This window comes from Pituophis catenifer, unplaced genomic scaffold (genome assembly GCF_029215685.1).
Source record: "Pituophis catenifer annectens isolate HBS135680 unplaced genomic scaffold, rPitCat1.0.hap2 SCAF_1, whole genome shotgun sequence".
NCBI lineage: Eukaryota > Metazoa > Chordata > Lepidosauria > Squamata > Colubridae > Pituophis > Pituophis catenifer.
The window spans coordinates 248,827,908-248,846,175 of NW_027256881.1; the positions used below are offsets into that span (position 1 = coordinate 248,827,908).

Sequence of the window (18,268 nt, forward strand, 5' to 3'; positions counted from 1 at the left end):
CCATACAGGAGATAATCTGGTGTCCTCCAAATCATTTGACTTGTATCTCCCATAACCTTTTGCCACTGATCATACTAAGGCTTATTGGGGTTTAGGGTTAGGGTATCAGCTTCCTTACTCCCAACAGAGACAAAACAGTACTAATGTACTAATTCTGGGAAGGAAAAATATCCTAGCCATACTCTTTTCATGTACCAGATTAACCTCTCAGCCTGGTATTTTTCCAAAATAGACTGCAACTAGTGTTTGGGTTATGACCCTAATTGGGGCTGGAATTTTCATTGATAAACAAAGAAGTCCTTAAGTGAAACATTGACCATATTGTTTAATGTCAACAGTCCCAGCTGTCCAGTCATTAGGTGGGGACCTCACACTTCTGTCCTGCATGAAGTCCCTCTCCTTCAACATGGACAACTGCAAAATAAAATCACTTGATACTGGTTTTGCAGCCTTCCCATTGTTTGAATTACAATATAATGCTAAACTGTCATTAAATAAAAATAAAGGTAGTCCTTGACTTACGACAATTTGGTCTATGATTGTTTGAAGTTATAATATTAACCTGGATATGGTGGTCCGCATTTCATATCTGTTGTGGCACTGCAGTTTTCCATAATCACCTGTCCTTCAGGACACCTAGAATTTTTTTAAAAAAGGTAGATTGTTTATTTAAGAAGTCATATCTATCTACTATATGAAAAATAACAGAGCTGCCTGGGACTTTTGAAAAATCTCAATGAGCTCTGGAGTAAGAGTACATCAAGTTGTTTTTCTTCTACAATCTAGCATGCAAAAAATATAAATACTTATACAATTTAGTTTTCTTTAACAAAATGGGATAAATTTTGCAGGCAACCTTGAGAACCGAAGGGTTGAAATATGCCAAATTTTACAGAAACTGATATAGTTCTAATTTTATTATTTGTTGTTTACAAAAACTTAATTTAACTTATTTTAGGATAAAACTGTATGAAATGATTATGCCCATTCTAAATCACAGTGAGACTAACTGCTGGAGGTCGAAGAGGAAGAGGAATTTTCCACAGAATAATTCAAAAGGCCCTGCCAGCAAACCTTACCCAACTCGGGATGGGACATTGGTAAAAATTAGGTATGTTCATTAAACAAATTCCTCCCTCCCCAAAATTGCCTCCAATGGCAAATATACCATAAATGAAATGATGAAAAGTCACACTGGTCTAACAGGCAGATCAGCTGATTATAGTACTGTTATTTTGCCTATTACAGCTTTTTATACAAATCAAGAATGGTAATGTTTGAGATCTGGAACTACAATTCAGTACCAATATTTTCCAGAAATCTAGAAAATTCATACAAGATGTGGGCCCAAATTTTTGAAGTCTATTTTTAAGGATAGGGATAGGGGGGAAAAAAGACTCAACGACAAGTACCGCCACCTCCATCAATTGTGGGCCCCAAATAAATTTTCAGTCTATTTTTAGAACTTGGGGAGGGTAATTTTGTTAAACACCACCCAAATTTGGCCATTTTAACTAAATTTCAGCCACATATTTTCAGAGGGGCCTCCTGCAGCTGAGATTGCCCACCCTGCAATCTAGGGATCACCTGATTTAGATTTATAAAATATATATTTTATAAATATCCAATCGAAAATATATAAGATCTAGAAATGAAAGGGACAGTCTCAGGAATCTTTATTAACTTTCCAAAACATATGAGTTAAAATATTTCAGAATCCCAGTTCTGAGCTCTGAATATGACTTATTCAATTAAACATTGAGAATTTGAATTTTTCTAAGATTTTATTTCAGTTTCTTTGACAAGTTGAGGAGCGGATACAAAACACAGGAAGAAAACATTTTTGTGTGGGGAAGCTATAGTCTGAACTAATGACAATTAGTTGTCATTTTATTGATAATAATCAGGAGTCTGGTAGCACCTCTTTTATCGAAGACATTTTTATTAGATGGAAAAGATGCCACCAAACTCCTGTTATTTTTTGCCATTATAATTTACTAAGGTTCTTCTCTTACAATATTGGGAAATACATGTAAACTATCTGAAACAGTTAAGTTTCAGTTCCTCATGAAAATCAGTAGTGCCCAATGTGGCATCCAAAAGAGCCAATGTGTCTACAGTCACCTCCTTTGATCCCTGTCAAGTTTTTAAATGTTTAATTTTAATTTCAATTTTGTTAAAAACAAGGAAAGCTGACCTGCTTTAAAGAAAAATGTCACTCCATCATCATCATCATCATCATCATCATCATCATCATCATCATCATCATCTCCAAAAATATCTCTGGTCTCCAAAGGAATGCCTTAAGCTTTCTTAGAAAATAAAAATGGTATCTGCAGGAGTTAAGTGTTTTGTCTGGAAGTGCGCCTAACTTATTCTCCACTCTCATTCTTGTAGCAGGAAATTATCACTTCTGGTAAAACTTGAATTAGACTGCTAACTTAAAGACTGTTTTAAGTCTTTAGCAAGCAAAACAAACTGCAACCCTCTCAATTCCTTTTTTGAGATGTTGTGGAGGTGGCATTCCATATATGATAAAGACAAGTATCATACTCAATACCAGGACGTTTCCAGATAAAATATTTTTGTTGCTTGGTGTTTTGCTATTTGTTTAGTTTCAAAAAAAAATTACCAAATGACTTCAGTAAATGAATAAGATCGTTTATCAAATACATTGCCCAATTTCCCTACTAATCCTTATTTTTACTGTCTTCTGAACTTCTATTTGTCCCTTAAACATACACGTGCAAAGATTTGTGACCAAATGATGTAGACTGCAGCAATTTGGTGTGGTGATTAAGCAAGGCAGGAAAGAACAACACTATTAAAAACGAAACAAAACCAACAAGCAAGTAGAAGTAAAACAGAATGCAGGAAATTCATGGCAAAAGAATGCAACCCTACTGCGCTGGCACTATGAATTCCAAAATGTTGGGCCCTGATGACTAGGAATTATCTGGACTGTAGTCCTTGCACATCTAAAGGCGACACTCTCAGAGTGCTACATTAAATCAAGAGTCCCCAACTATTGTTAAATCTGCAGCAAAAGAAGATTTTGTGGAATGTGACAGAACCACATGTGCAAAAGTGAATACTGCAAATAAGATAGCCAATAATTTTTAAATATGCCATTCCTGCCATGTTATCTAGTTCTAACATCACTGGGGCCAATTTTAGCACACTTATCCAAAAGTTAATAGGCTGAGCTACACAAAATTAATAGATTGAGCTATACAAAAGCTTTAGGAAATAGCATACGTTGTACATTTATGAATTAAATATACAACTTGATATTCCAAAGCAAAGTAGCCTGAGGTACAACTTTAGAGTTTTTACAGATGCAGCTACTGAAGGGTTTTTTTTAATGTAGCAGAAGTAGAAATTAAACATGGAGAGTAATCCCACAGTATAAATCAATTAAACCAACATTTAATTCTGGAATTCTTGGCATACAGCTCAAAGGCAGTGGGTTTTGCCCAGAAAAGATTATATACCAATTCCTGCTATATTGCATCATTAAAAAGATATTGGATTTTGCTTAAAAAAAAAACAACTACCTATGTTTGAACGTAAATTTTACATATTATTTTTCATAAACTATTGGATCAACTGTTTATATTGTTTATGCTGTTCTTTTAAATCTGAGTTACAAAGATGGGAGTTGTAAATTGCTCAGAGTTGGTTTCAATTGGAGGGGCTTATTAGCCCAGCAAAATGGATGAATGGATATGACATATAAATATCAACTTACCTTAAATTCAATCAATCTATTGCAAGTGTTTATATGTGTGAAACATACTCTCTATCACAAAAGGGAACTGCACTATAAGTATATTACTGTACATACCGTATCTTGCATTTCACACACTCCTCACAGCCTTGAGGGCAGAAATAGCCATCATTGCACTGACATTCAGTATTCTTCTCCCTGGTGCAAGGTGCTATCATTTTGTAACCTGAAACAGAATTTCCTAACCTTATCAACATGGACAATTTTTTCTTTCTAAAGAAACAGAAATATACACACTATTCTTTATCAAACTCTACAGGAGATACTAAAAATGAAACAAAATAGAAAAGGACGAAGATTATGAACGAATTGCAGGAGTAGCTTTGGGGCAAGGAAAAATGAAGTTTGAGACAATGGGAAACTAAGCCGTCAGGTTCAGGGGTGGGTTCTAAAAATTTTTACTATCAGTTCTGTGGGCGTGGCTTATTTTGTGGGCATGGCTTGGTAGGGGGGTAATGTAACTGGGTAGGCGTGGCCAACTTTTTTTTCCCCCTTACTTTTAAAAGCATTTTTTCTACAACTTTAAGAGGTTGCAGAAAAAAATGCTTTTAAAAGCCTCTGATGATTAGGCAACTCAGCTGGGATCGCCAGAGGCTTTTTTTTTTTGTAAATATTTTTTTTTATTTTTTTTCAAACTTAAACATAAAATATGACTTTCAGGAGCAGGGTCTCGATCCAGTCCATAGATAGTTACCACGCTTACATTTCTTTAACAAGCTCCATTCACAATTTCCCATTATATCTTTTACAAATGAAAATTCAAAACATAAAAAAGCAAGTTTTAACATAAATTCTAACATCTTCATCTAAGCAATTCCATTATATCAATACAATTTTAATTTCAAATTAACTTTCACTCATTTTTATATCTATATATCAATCTTAATTATATCTTGTTCTTCTTCACCTTATATCTTTTACCATCAGCAGCAAAAAAATTTTTTTAACAATATTCTAACCTCTTATTCTAATTATTTACCCTACAATTTTATCACCATAAATCTTAATTTCAAATTCCATACCACTCCATTTTATTACACTTTATAAGATAAAATTCCATCTAATTCTTAATATCTTGACTCTTTCCTTGATTCTTAATATCTTAAACTTTATCAATTTATCTTTGATTTTATCCAACTTATCATCTATTACACTTTTCATGTTACACAGATTTATCACACCATACCTCCCTCTATTATTTGGCTATTATCCAACGTACTCTGTTTGGCTGATTCCCAGCATATTCTTCTCCAGAGCACCAACTATTTTTGGCTAATTTCAATATAATCTCCTCCAAGCCTACCACCGTTATTGGCTGATTTCCAGCATATTTTGTTTGGCTGATTTCCAGCATAGTCTCCTCCAACTCTCCTCCTGTTTGTCTGGCTGATTTCCAGCATTTTATTGGCTGATTTCCAGCATATTATGTTTGGCTGATTTCCAGCATAGTCCCCTCCAGGGCTCCTACTCTTGTTTGGCTGATTTCCAGCATAGTCTCCTCCAACTCTCCTGTAAGTGGCTGATTTCCAGCGTTTGAACTAGTTTCCAACATATTTCCTCCGAGTCTCAAACTCTTATCTAGTTGGTATCCATCCCTCTTATTTTAACTTCCCCTTAACATATAATTATCTATTTTATGTCAGTTTCCAGCGCAGTCTTTCAAATTAGTTCTCAATATATTTCATAATCATCATCATTTCCATCATATATTAAATTAAATCACAATTTGTCGCTAATATCTGTGTGTCTGATAGTTCGTTCAATAAAACCTTAATCCAGCATAGTCATCAATCTAACTTTTTTTGCAAATTAAAATTAAAACATGTTACATCAAGCAATAAATTTTTCTTAAAGTTGTCTCACAGTAATATATACTCTTTATTGTTTTAACCACCTATATATCATCCTCTATTTTAATTGCTAACTCTTATTTTCTATTTTTATTACTCCAGAAGCCTTTCTGTTTTTATCCAAAAAACATGTATACCTTTAGGCTTTTAATCTTTACATTTCAATTTAGTTACATTTAAAATTTATTACTTTATTTCCTCCTTTTCTTCCTTTTTCTGTCTGTCCATAAATGTTCCATTTCAAAGTTAATCTGTTCAAATTAAAAAATTCTGTATGTTCCTTTAATGCTTTTATAATGTCTGTTCCATGTGTGATGCATCAACTTCCTGTCTTTTTTTCCTGCGCCACACCTAATTTTTTTTGCTAAGCTTGTTCCAGTCACGGAATGGGCCAGAGGCTTTTAAAGACATTTTTTTTTTACAACCTCTTCGGTTGTAAAAAGCATTTAAAAAGCATTTTAAAAATGCTTTTAAAAGCCTCTAACGATTCTAGCTGAACCGCGCGATCATCAGAGCCTTTTTTTTTTTTTTACTTTTAAAAGCATTTTTTTGGCCGAAGAGGTTGTAGAAAAAATGCTTTTAAAAGTTAAAAAAAAGAGCCTCTGATGAGGTGGGCGGGGTAAGCGAGCAGTGACCGGGCCAGGGACCAGTTCGGGGGCGTGGCCAGCCAATGTTATTACCGGTTCTCCGAACTACTACAAATTTTTACTACCGGTTCTTGTGAACCGGTGCAAACTGGGACCAACCCACCACTGGTCAGGTTCCTAAACACAGTCTTTAGCTTAGAATCAGAGATGGAAGAGGTCATTTAGATTAGTAGTCCCTCAACCTTTTGGGCACCAGGAACTGGTTCTGTCGAGAGAGGCTTTTCCATGAATCAGGGAGGGCATGGTTTCACATTCTGCCTGTATCCCACAGATGGGGCTTCGCTTGTTTACAGGGCCTGGTTGCTTGCATGCTGTGGACTGATGCCAGTCCTTTGACTGGGGGTTGGGGACTCCAATTTACTTCACCAATTCAGCGCAGGAATTCAAACTAATGTCTAACTTCTGCTTGAATAAATCCAAGTAAAGGCAACTGGCTACCTTTCTGGGTGATTGGCTTAATTACAGCTTAATTTCAGAAGCCCTGTGCAAATAGATGAATTCAGACCTCAGGCAGATGCTATACAACTGCCCACCAGGCAAGGAAGAAAGGGGCGGGGAAGAGAAGCCTATGAAAAATAAAGTTTACTGCCAAGATCAGGTGACTTTGGACAACAAAAAAGTACTCAAAGTAACCCTTACTCAGTTTAAACAAAGTAGGAATGGGGAGGTAATGTGGTAAAAGACTAGCAAAATTCTACGATATATACAGTAGTGGCCAAAATTATGGCCTTTTGGGAAAACTATATTTTTGAGGTTTGATGGCTAATAACACCACTTTTTTTTTTTTTTTTGGAGTTTCAAGATAATCATATTCTACTGCTGGAATGGCCTGGGAATAGCCCAGATCTTAAACCAATTGAAAATCTATGGAGCCAACTAAAGAAACTTGTTAGTCAGAAGCGATCCAGCAGTAAAACCCAGTTAAATAGAAGCAATCATTCAATCAATCTTGGTTTCATATTGTAACAGCTGCAGAATTAAAAAACTTGGTTCTCTCCATGGGAAGACGTTGTAAGGCCATAATTCATGCTAAAGGTTATCCAATTAAGTATTAGCTGACATGATAATTTTTGTATATCTCATTTTTTCTACGTGTCTCACTTTTCTTCTTTATACTGTAACTGCTATTCTAATAGCAAATTCTTCATAAAAGTTATTGCATTACATTCTTGATTAAATTATCTTTCCATTGATATATAATTTTATGGTACTACTCCAAAAAAAGTGGCGTTATTAGCTAGTTTTAGAAAATACACTTTCCACAATTTTGGCCATTACTGTAATACACTATAAGATTGTGGCAGAATCTTATAAAATCTGATGCTGAAAAGTAGCGCAATTCAGGAATAGTGTCCAAAATGTACTTACCAGGTTTGCAGTCAATACACGGTAAGCAGTGCTCTAAACCATTGTCATGTTCAGTATAATTTTCTCCGTCTATACAGTGTTTACATTTTCCTTGTGTATGTGGACTAGTACAGAATTCTTCAACACGGCTGCCTATGATATGGGATAGCAAATGAAAGTTAGTATTTGAATATATGTAGCTATACACTTTTGGCTTGTGCATGTCATATGCTTATACCACCAACTGTTTTCCAACTGCATGTTACAAGACTGCCAACTAATGAAGAACTTTCACACTGGAATCATGGGACTTATATCTGAACTAATATGGATTAATTACTGATTGATAAATTACTTCACATTTAAACTCTGCATTGTTCTGCTGTTTAAGTCTTGTGTAATTAAGCCGCCAAGCAGAGCTAACAAAATCATTTACATTTGTGGTCAAAATCATCCAACAATTATCACCTGAAGTACAAAGGATATAAAATACAGGTTTCTTTCTGTTTCCTATTAGAGATGATCACAACTGAACACAGCAAATGACTTTTCATCCCCCAAATAATATTTTGCTTGAATCAGGATATTCCCAAAGTTTCTTACAACAATTATACTGCCACTGTTGGCAGAGGAAGTAGGGCATGATGACAATAGCCCTAAATAGTAAAAATGAGCACTCCAAATTAAGTTCTATAAACACGTATTAAAAATGAATTAATAAAATCCATTTTATTACCCTTGCATGAGATGTGTGAGATTTTCACCCAGGGACATCAAAATCTCACTAGATTTGCTTTTTAAGAAATCTTTAACTGCTATGCCATTGCTGATTCTGGTCTCTGATTCTGGGACACATTGGAATTCCTCCATACAAGCGATCAGAAGCAAACTGTATATATCTTAATGCCTTCACTAACAGGACATCACAAAGTCTTACTGGAAGCCCAATGATGACTATTATCCACCCCCTATAAAAGAGATGGGCTGGCCAGGTACACATACTAAGCTTTGGGCATGTATTTTTGCTAGATGCTGTTGCACAATCAAGCTTGCAAAATCACTCAGAGGAAGCAAAGAATTAATCATCCTGTCAGTCAGCAAAGACGTTTTTGCAAATTGGAATACATTTGATTGGTACTAGGATTTTTTAAAGCCAGTATTCTATAGCAGCCCTAAACTTTCTCAATCTTTTTGGCTACATGGACTGGTAGTGGAGGGACGGAGGGGGAAAGATTTCACATGCACAACCTAGATCCTGCACATGTACAAATAAAGCTTTGCACTCGCCTGATGCTTGCATGGCCCAGTTCCCAACACCCCTGTTCTGCCTAAAATGATTTGGTGGACTATCCATAAAGCCTTTGAGATTTTAGGTTATGAAACATTGATAAGATGTAAGAAATTGCCTTACAGGACTTAAAAGGCTAAGGGGTGGGAAGATAGACTCTCTTCTTTGGAGAAAAAGTGGGATAAAATGAAATAGTTGGAAAAAAATGCAGAAGTCTATGTGACTTCCAGTACCTTCTATCTCTTTTAAAATGTATCAAGTTTTGTCAAAGGAACTACTTCTGGCAAACTGCCACCCTAGTTATTTTATTGAGGAAGCACACCCATTTCAGATTACACAACAGGAAAAAGGATACTGTAAATAGCAAGATCATGGTGGAGAGAACATTTTTCAAGACATGGTATATGGACTTTGTTAAGAGAAAAAAATTCCATTCAAATTTCATAGTTGTCGTACCTCAAGAAATTGGGGGCATAAATGGTCAAAAAGCGAATAAAAATGGCCAGGTCAGGCTGTGTATATTTTAATTAACTGTGCAAGGACTAGATTTCATAGTTTGAAAATAAAATCAATTGTAGAAGGGATGTAAATAAAATTTACACCCTCCATTGTTTGACACAATTTTCCTTCAGTTTGCTTTTCATTCCAGAATTAATTTAATTGATTCAAGAATTAATTCTAGGCTTCAGACCAGAGTACAAGGATGCCCATCTCTCCCTATTCTTTATTTGCTCCTTAAAATGATTACCCATTTTTATTTTTTAAATAGGTGACAACACTTAGTGACCTTGGACAATCTTTAAAGCAAAAAAAGAGAGAAAAGTAGCAGTAGCTAAACAGGATCAGACCAAGTTAGAACTTGAATGAGAATACACCAGAACCTCACGACTAAATGCTAGGCTTGAAAGTCAAAGAACATTTCAGGAAGTGATAATGGCAAATGATTTCCATATTATTGCAAAGAAAACATTAATACATCCATGTAATACCCATCCAGAATGTTCTATTCAGGGGACCCTCTTTCTTTAGTATGTCACATGCCCGGCAAAATAGAACTACAATTATCAGAATTCATAGCTGGCTGGCAATATTGGACACTGCAAACCAACAAATACAGGTAGTCCTCGACTTACAACAGTTCATTTAGTGACCGTTCAAAGTTACAATGGCACTGAAAAAAAGTGACTTACACCATTTTTCACACTTACGACCTTTGTAGCATCCCCATGATCATGTGATCAAAATTCAGATACTTGGCAACTAGTTCATATTTATGATCACTGCCATGTCCCAGGGTCATGTGATCCCCTTTTGTGACCCTCTGACAAGCAAAGTCAATGGGGAAGCCAGATTCACTTAACAACCGAGTTACTAACTTATCAACTGCAGTGATTCATTTAACAACTGAGGCAAGAAAAAATTTAGCTGAGGCATAAAATGGGGCAAAGCTCACTTAACAACAGAAATTTTGGGCTCAATTATGATCATATGTCGAGGACTAACTGTATAGAATAGCCTAAAATGAGAAAGGTTTTTTTAGATTCAAAGACACCACCTACTGACACTAATTGTTTTACAGTAGCTTCTGTGTTCTTTCAAAAAAGACAGCCCCAATTTCTTTCACCGGAATATAAAATCGTACTATCATCTTATTATGAGAACTTACCTGCAGGACAGCGTTTGCAACAAATCCCAGAATATGGGAATTCTCCAGAATTGCAGTCAGCCCACAGTGGTGGAGATTCGACCTAGGGGGTTTGGAAAGGGAGAGGTTTCTTCTATTCATTGCACTTTTCCAGCAATATTATCTTGTCTTAATCATGCACGAACCTGCACAGTCAAACCAAACTGCAAAGCTGTCAAGATAAACTAAATTCAAATTCTATCATCAAAAGAAAATAAAATTTGATCTTTGTGTGTGTTTGTGTGTGTGGCAGGGGGAGAATCAATATTATATAGTCCTTCTCATGGAATGAGTAATAACATGCCAGGATGGATAAAAATTTTTTTAAAAAAAATCTGATTTTTAAAATTTAAATCCGACTTTTTTGATCTTTATCAAATTTACTTTAATAAAATGCTTTTGGAGTAAAAATCTATCTAAAGATACTTTTCTATTTAAGATACATAAATTAATTTAGTTTCTTCAGCATGAAATGGAGCTTAGTTATGTAGCATGAGGCTGTATATTCTGCAACATTGGGACTGTCGATAAGTCAACAGCGGGTCAGAGGAGTAGCACAGATGACAGTTGCTCTTTAAAAATTATGATTTAAATCGAGTTGATTTAAATCAAGCCTTTTTACTAGTAATTTAAATCATGATGAATCCAACCTGTAACATGCTATGAGTAACTTGTCCATGTCACAGGCTCAGAATAAAATACAATTTCCTTCACTTTCCTCCTGACCTATCTCTGTTAAGGTCTTCTTCCTCACTCTCTACAATTCTCTGCCCCACAGTGGCCAACTAGATGTTTTGGGGAATTTCATGAACATGAACTGGAGTACAAATAACCATCTTCCACTACTGCTTCGTGGCATTTAATATTTAAGGAATACTGCCTGTGGAGTCTTATGCCATAAGACTCCAAAAGCCATTCTACTTGAAGAGTAGAACGTCTACAATTCAAGCAACTTTTGAGACATCAGGAGTTTTTCATAGCTTTTAAGATGAAACAAAAGGAACTCCAAAAACCATTTCACAAATCAGAATTCTTTCGAAGCTTGAAAAATAACTTTTAAAAACCACAATGGTTATATTACTTGATGAGGAAAAAAATTTTCCCCGGAACTCAGGTGCCAGATATTTTTGTCTCTGAACACTAGGATAATCTGACACCAATACCTACAATTCGATAAAACACCAAAGAACAATATTCATCTTGAAACTGGTCCTAATGTAGGCCCTACGGTTGGGGGGGAAAAACTAGCCTAATATTTGGACTTTCTTCTCTCTTCCTATCTCCTGCTTTCTATAGCATTTTGTCTGACAAATAGTGCAAAACTTAAAATCTTGCTTGAATATCTGTGGGATTTTAATTGGCCCCTAATAAAGATGTTACTCCAATTCAACCAGTAATGATTCAGCCAAGATCTGGGGAATTATCTATCTATATACTACTAAAATTCTCCTATCTTTTTGTCTGTTGGTAACCTTCAATTAGGCCAAGCATTATTAGGTGCATCATTGTGCAAAGTGTTTTGAATCAAGGTACCTCAATTCTGTTAAATTAAGGCAGGGGTCCCCAAACTTGGCAGCTTTAAGACTTGTCGACTTCAGTTTCCAGAATGCTGGCTGAAGAATTCTGGGAGTTGAAGGTCACAAGTCTTAAAGCTGCCAAGTTTGAAGACCTCTGAGTTAAACAATGTGTATAAAATCTGGGACTAATTACTTCTGTGTAATTGAAATTTCAAGGCTCTTCACACCAGTTGTATTCACAAAATTATACTTACTACAGCATCACCTCAGTCATGTGATTGAAACTTCCAACACTCTCTCCCAGTTTCCCAAAAACAAAGTCAATGGGGAAGCTGGAAGGAAGTTGGAAGTTGCTCATGCTCCTACTGCTTTCTTGCCTGTTCATGGGCATTCTGTTTCTCTGTTTAAGTAAGGAAATATCTCTGAAAGGATGATCCAACACGTCATGGTTCTAGTTAGCAATATAAAATTGGAACTCTCAAATTGCTTACACAGGAAAGGATCCGGATAACTTTTAAAGTACAACACCTAACTTTTAAATATATGGCAACAGATGGAAACTGGAATGAATCATAGCATCAAGTAAAATAGGTCTGGCAGTTCAAATCTAGTGAATAAAGAGATGCAGTCAATTTGTATTTGTAAAGGAACATTACATGGTGTTAGAATAATGCCAGTCAAAGCAGACATTACTGAAATAAGTCAGTGGAGCATATTTCCCTATAATGCATCAGAACTTGAAATGTATAAAAATCATAAAGTAGTTGGAGATCATTATTTTAATCAAGAAAAGCTGAGATAGAAAATAAAACCTTATATTTCCTTCATAAGTAATAGAATGCGTGGTGGAACGACTAGATTCACTGAATACTTTGAAAGAAAAAGGTTCTTGTATGGTTATTCTCCACATAAGGTCTCTTCAAATCAAAATAAAATGGTGCAGTATGTCAGAGAGTAAAGGTTCTAATAGCTTGCTGAATCACTTTTCTATTCTTTAGAATTTTTTTCCTTTGGCTAAAAATGCAACTACTGTATCTGCTAATTTAAATTTTAATCCTGCTATCTCCTACTTGTACATGAAGCTTCATCAAACTTCAGTTGGGCATACGGTATGAATAGCCTTTGATCTATCATGAGTAGCACACAGATAAACAATAAGCATTAATTTATATTTGCCAAGTGTAACATATTTTAAAACAATTGCATAAATAAATCAAAACAATATAAAAGAAATTTAACTTTGTTTTAAAACTCTGAGACTTAATCAGAACCAATAAAATAAGCTAACAACAATCATAAAGGGCAAAACTTCCTCAAACTCTAAGTTACTTGCTGTTGTACATCAATAGTGAGAAGACAGACACTATTTCAAAAGACTGAAGACATGAAGTCGCTGCAGTGGTAACAACTCTTATTCAGAAATAACTCCCAATATAGTCATAGAATTGCACTCTAAATCTTAATTGGTTCACATCAAGATAATTATTTTCTGTCACTATACAAAGAAAGCAAACCGTTGCATTCACTTGGGTTAGTCATAATGTTAAACAACAGAATTAAATTACATAACTGAATTGCATATTCAAGACACCCTTTTCTCTTTCTTCCTTGGTGTTGACAGTTTATGAATTTTTTCATAAAGCACAAAATTAGGAATCTATTATTTATTTATTGCATTTATATGCAGGTCCTCTCACTGAGAAGGATCTAAGTACTTAAAAACTGAAGAGTAGCAGGACAACTGCTGTGGAACAATTCAACAATTTAATTATTATAAAATAATAATTTTAAAATTATTTTAATATTTGTCATTCATGTTTCATTTTGTCCCCCCTTTTGTATCCTTTCTGTAATGATTCTATTCCACCATTTCTTTGATATTAGTGTAACTTTTGTCCCGTGGCGAGTAGATTTCATATTTTAAGTGTTGTCTATTTCACTTTATTGCTTTGTCATATCAAGTTTATGGATCCTTTGTATACATTTAATAAATGAAAAGCTTTGCATTCCTGCATTAACCTTCCATGATAAGCAAATATAGCCAGTGAGTCTGATTTTCAATCTCAGCTTTTTCAAACAGAAATTATTTACTGTGTGTTTATGTGTGTAGGTTCATTTTCTTCTTGTGCCAAGTTTTCTGTCTCTGCCATCTCAAGCTATAGGCCTTTCCTCAGCTTGTGCATCAGGCAAGTTAATGAACTTGTAGGAAACCAATAGAAAATTTTACAGCCTTTCTTTCCCAGATAACATCACCACAGGTAGTCCTCGACTTACAATAGTTCGATCAGTGACTGTTCAAAGTTACAACGGCGTTGAAAAAAGTGACTTATGACCATTGCAGCATCTCCATGGTCATGTGATTTACATTTGTATGCTTGACAATTGGTTCATATTTATGACGGTTGCAGTGTCCCGAGGTCATGTGATCACCTTTTTGCAACCTTCTGACCAGCAAAGTCAATGGGGATTCACTTAACAACCGTGTTACTAATTTAAGAACTGCAGTGATTCACTTAACAAATGTGGCAAAAAAGTCATAAAATGGAACAAAACTCACTTAACAAATTTCTCACTTAGCGACATAAATTATGGGCTCAATTGTGGTCGTAAGTTGAGGATTACCTGTACTGCTATTCTAGCTCCCTAAATTCTTTGAGTTCCGAGTCTTTGAGATCTCTTCAAATGAGGGATGGCACCTCTCTGCCTTATCTACTACCGGATCTGTCTCTTAGCCATGAAACCCATATCAAAGAAGCATCTCATATTTGGAAAACTGCAAATAATAAACAAGCATTCAATTACACTGGTTTTGTTCATAAGGCAAAAATCACTATATTGGAAAATACGAAGTTTAGCTAATAATTAATATGAATGGCCTATAACCCCACCTTAATTCTATGGTGGTAGTGGTGGTGGGTTTTTTTGGAAACAAAAGTTAGGTATTTGTATTATTTAGTTCATATTTGTCACAGGAATTTAACATGATCCAGGCTGAATCAAAGATTCAGACAAAGGTGATTTCAGGCCTCAGATTAATGTGTTTATGGAGCTTGTGTGTGTGTGTGTGTGTGTGTGTGTGTGTGTTATTCCTACAGTTGTTCTAGCCTGGGCTATATCTGTGTTGTATGTTTTTTACTGTTTTTATTGACCTTGGATTGTGGATACCACCAGAATTTACTGTATAATAACAACAACACCTGCCTAACCTGGGTCTTTGGGAAGGACTAAAAAAAAAATGGACAAAAATGCCAAATCCAGTCTGAACATCTGGCTAACTCTGTGACCAATCATAATCCTTAATACAAACAGATAAATCCTTGGCACATGACACATTAGATTTAATTGTAATTAGAAAGAAGAAAGTGTGGAGAATCGATGTGGCAATACCAGGGGATAGTAGAATAGATGACAAAAGAAGTGGGGAACATCACAAAGGATCAAGGTCCAAAAATCAAAATTGAAAGGTTATGGCAAAAACTGGAAGTGGTGGTTATTGACACACTGCCATGCCCCAAAGCCTTGAATGGCACTTAGAAAATCTGCATATTGAAAATGTTTCTGTCAATTACAAAAGGCCACACTACTTGGGTCTGCACATATACCACACCTATACATTATACATTCTATGGGAAGAAATAATGTGAATGAAGGCCAACACTAACTATAAAGAACCAGTAGCTATGATTTCACAGATTGTGTATATAATTATTTGTAATATGCATGTTGGCAAGGATTTCTAACTATCAATTAGTTAATACTAGTTGTAATGGAGTGGTGGTACACTACATAAATGCTTCCTATTGAACTTAAGTATAGAACTTTTACATTTCATGCATATACAGAAATTCTCCCTCTCCTGATCATGGTCTCTGTCATTCTCCTCTTTAAAAAAAAAACAAAAAATCTTTGCAGAGTAGCCTCTGACTTCCATCATCTTGAATTAGCTCACAGAATTAGCAAAATATAAAACATAGAACTATATTCGTACTTGGTAGGACTGTGAGCACAGTTAAGTAAACATTCCAGTAGAATAGCAGAACCTGTCTTTGAATTCTGAAACTAGTAGAGGAAACATATACATGCTATTTAAACTCAGCTGTGTTTAACTGTGCTAAAAATTCAAACTTGATGAGGAGCTCTTAGAAAAATGAAATTTTGATTTGCATTAATAAAATTCCCAATTTTTTCATCTGTGCAATGTTTTCAGAATTTAGAGTTTCCCTTTTTCCCATATGAAAGTATAGTTTGCTTTTTTAGAAGCATGCCCCTCAAATTGGAAGATTAATTTTATTATAGCACGAGAAGATGTGAATCTGTTGAGAAAAGTCTTCTTAACCACAGGAATGCAAATGGTAGTTTTTATCTAGTGGTAGTTTTTATCTAGTGCAAAAAATGAAGATTTCAGCACTGTTGATATAAAACTTGTTTGTGCTTTTTGCCTATCAAACAACTGCATCATTCTATGTAATTATTGTATTTCCCCCCAGGAGAACAGCCTTTATGCATTCTCAGAAGTCCAAGGCAGAATCTTATCAGAATTGAGCCTAATCCAAAAAAGTCCACTGCATTCTACTTTAAACTTACACTCAATTTTGATTGTTCTTTAACATCAAAATATTTTTCCTGGTTCTTTTTTTTTAAATCCTAAATCCTTTCTAATTTTTATTGAATTTTTTTTACAGAATAAAAACAATACAAGTTTAAAGAAAAAACCAAAGTGATAAATAAGAAAGAAAGAAAGAACAAGGACAGAAAAGAAGAAAAAAGAAAAGGGGAATAAAAGATATAAAGGAGCAACTTCCAATCTTTTTTACAGCAGTTAAAAATGTATTTTATGCTTTATCCCCTCAGGATCATGGCTCCCTTCTTTCCATAATGCAGCTTTTCTAATAATCAAAGTCATAAATCAAAAATCAAATGATTTGTTTTCAGCAAAAAGTTCAAAAAGGATCAAAATTCAAAATTCTGAAGAGAAGTCAACATTTTGTCTAAACTTTTTGAGTACATTTTGTTAAAAGTATTGCCTGGTTATAAACACTCTTGATTTACAAGAAACGTGAATCACCTCGCTCATTTATTTCCTTATTACTTCCATGGGTGTTCCTTCACTCCCCACATGCACAATGCCAGTTTTACCTTCGTGCTTTAGATATGGTCTGACAACTGTAGTGCTAAAATATTTGGAAGGCACCATGTTGGGGAAACTAAAGGGCCAGATTAGAAGCACAGCACTTTCCATTATATTTTTAATCGAACTTTTATTACCATGGAATAGACACTCTGAATTAAAATGCAGGAGTTCACACTACATGCTATCCATCAAAAAGCGGTTTGCTTTGTGTGTTGCATAAACTCAGCCAACTGGAGTTCATTCAATAAATCAGTTACATAAATCAGATCATATCTCTGGGGAGCATCTCTTTGGAGTGAATAATCTGTGGAATGGACTGAACTGCCTTAAACCCAAGATGTCCTTTTACCTCACAAGTCATGGATAACAGTAAATATTTTCAGTACAGGTAGTCCTCAATTTACAACAGTTCATGTAGTGAAGATTCAAAGTTAAAACTGACACCATTTTTCACACTTATGACCTTTGTAGCATCCCCATGATGTGATCAAAATTCAGATTGCTTGGCAACTGGTTCCTACTTATAACTGTTGCTGTGTCCCAAGGGACATACAAATCACCTTTTGCAACCTTTGGACAAGGAAAGTCAATGGGGAAAGCCAATCCACTTAACAATCAGGTTACTAATTTACGAATTGCAGCAATTCACTTAACGACAACAAAGGAAGGTCGTAAAACAGGGCAAAACTCACACCAAAAATGTTTCACTTAACAGAAATGATGGGCTCCCTTGTGGTCGTAAGTCGAGGACTACCTGTACAGATGTAAACCACTTTAAAAAAAAAAACATGGCTGGAGGAAACCTTGTGAGTTTCAGAAGGGAAACCAGTTGGGAAAAGGCTAAAATCGGCTTCATCCCACCGCAGCCATCCTGAGAGGAGCACCAAAAGAAAAACCTGCAAAACCTGTTAGAACCAGAAACGGGGCTAGGCCACGCCCCTCGAGCTCCCTCTCAATTTTTTTTTTTTTATCTAGCTGTTTTAATCTCGTCCCTCTTGCGATCTGCGAAGTGAC

The 18,268-nt window shown here is 35.3% G+C and overlaps 1 protein-coding gene across 1 annotated transcript in view; it reads right to left on the bottom strand.

Moving 5' to 3' along the window:
- Positions 1-18,268, bottom strand: part of LOC139327570 (tumor necrosis factor receptor superfamily member 6-like) — a 28,531-nt gene that overhangs the window by 9,480 nt on the left and 783 nt on the right. Inside the window, exons 2-5 of the mRNA XM_070957428.1 lie at positions 10,589-10,670; positions 7,656-7,787; positions 3,848-3,956; positions 563-636 (exon numbers count right to left, since the gene is read on the bottom strand). Coding sequence (XP_070813529.1) covers positions 563-636; positions 3,848-3,956; positions 7,656-7,787; positions 10,589-10,670 — 397 coding nt within the window. The remainder of the gene's footprint in view (positions 1-562; positions 637-3,847; positions 3,957-7,655; positions 7,788-10,588; positions 10,671-18,268) is intronic.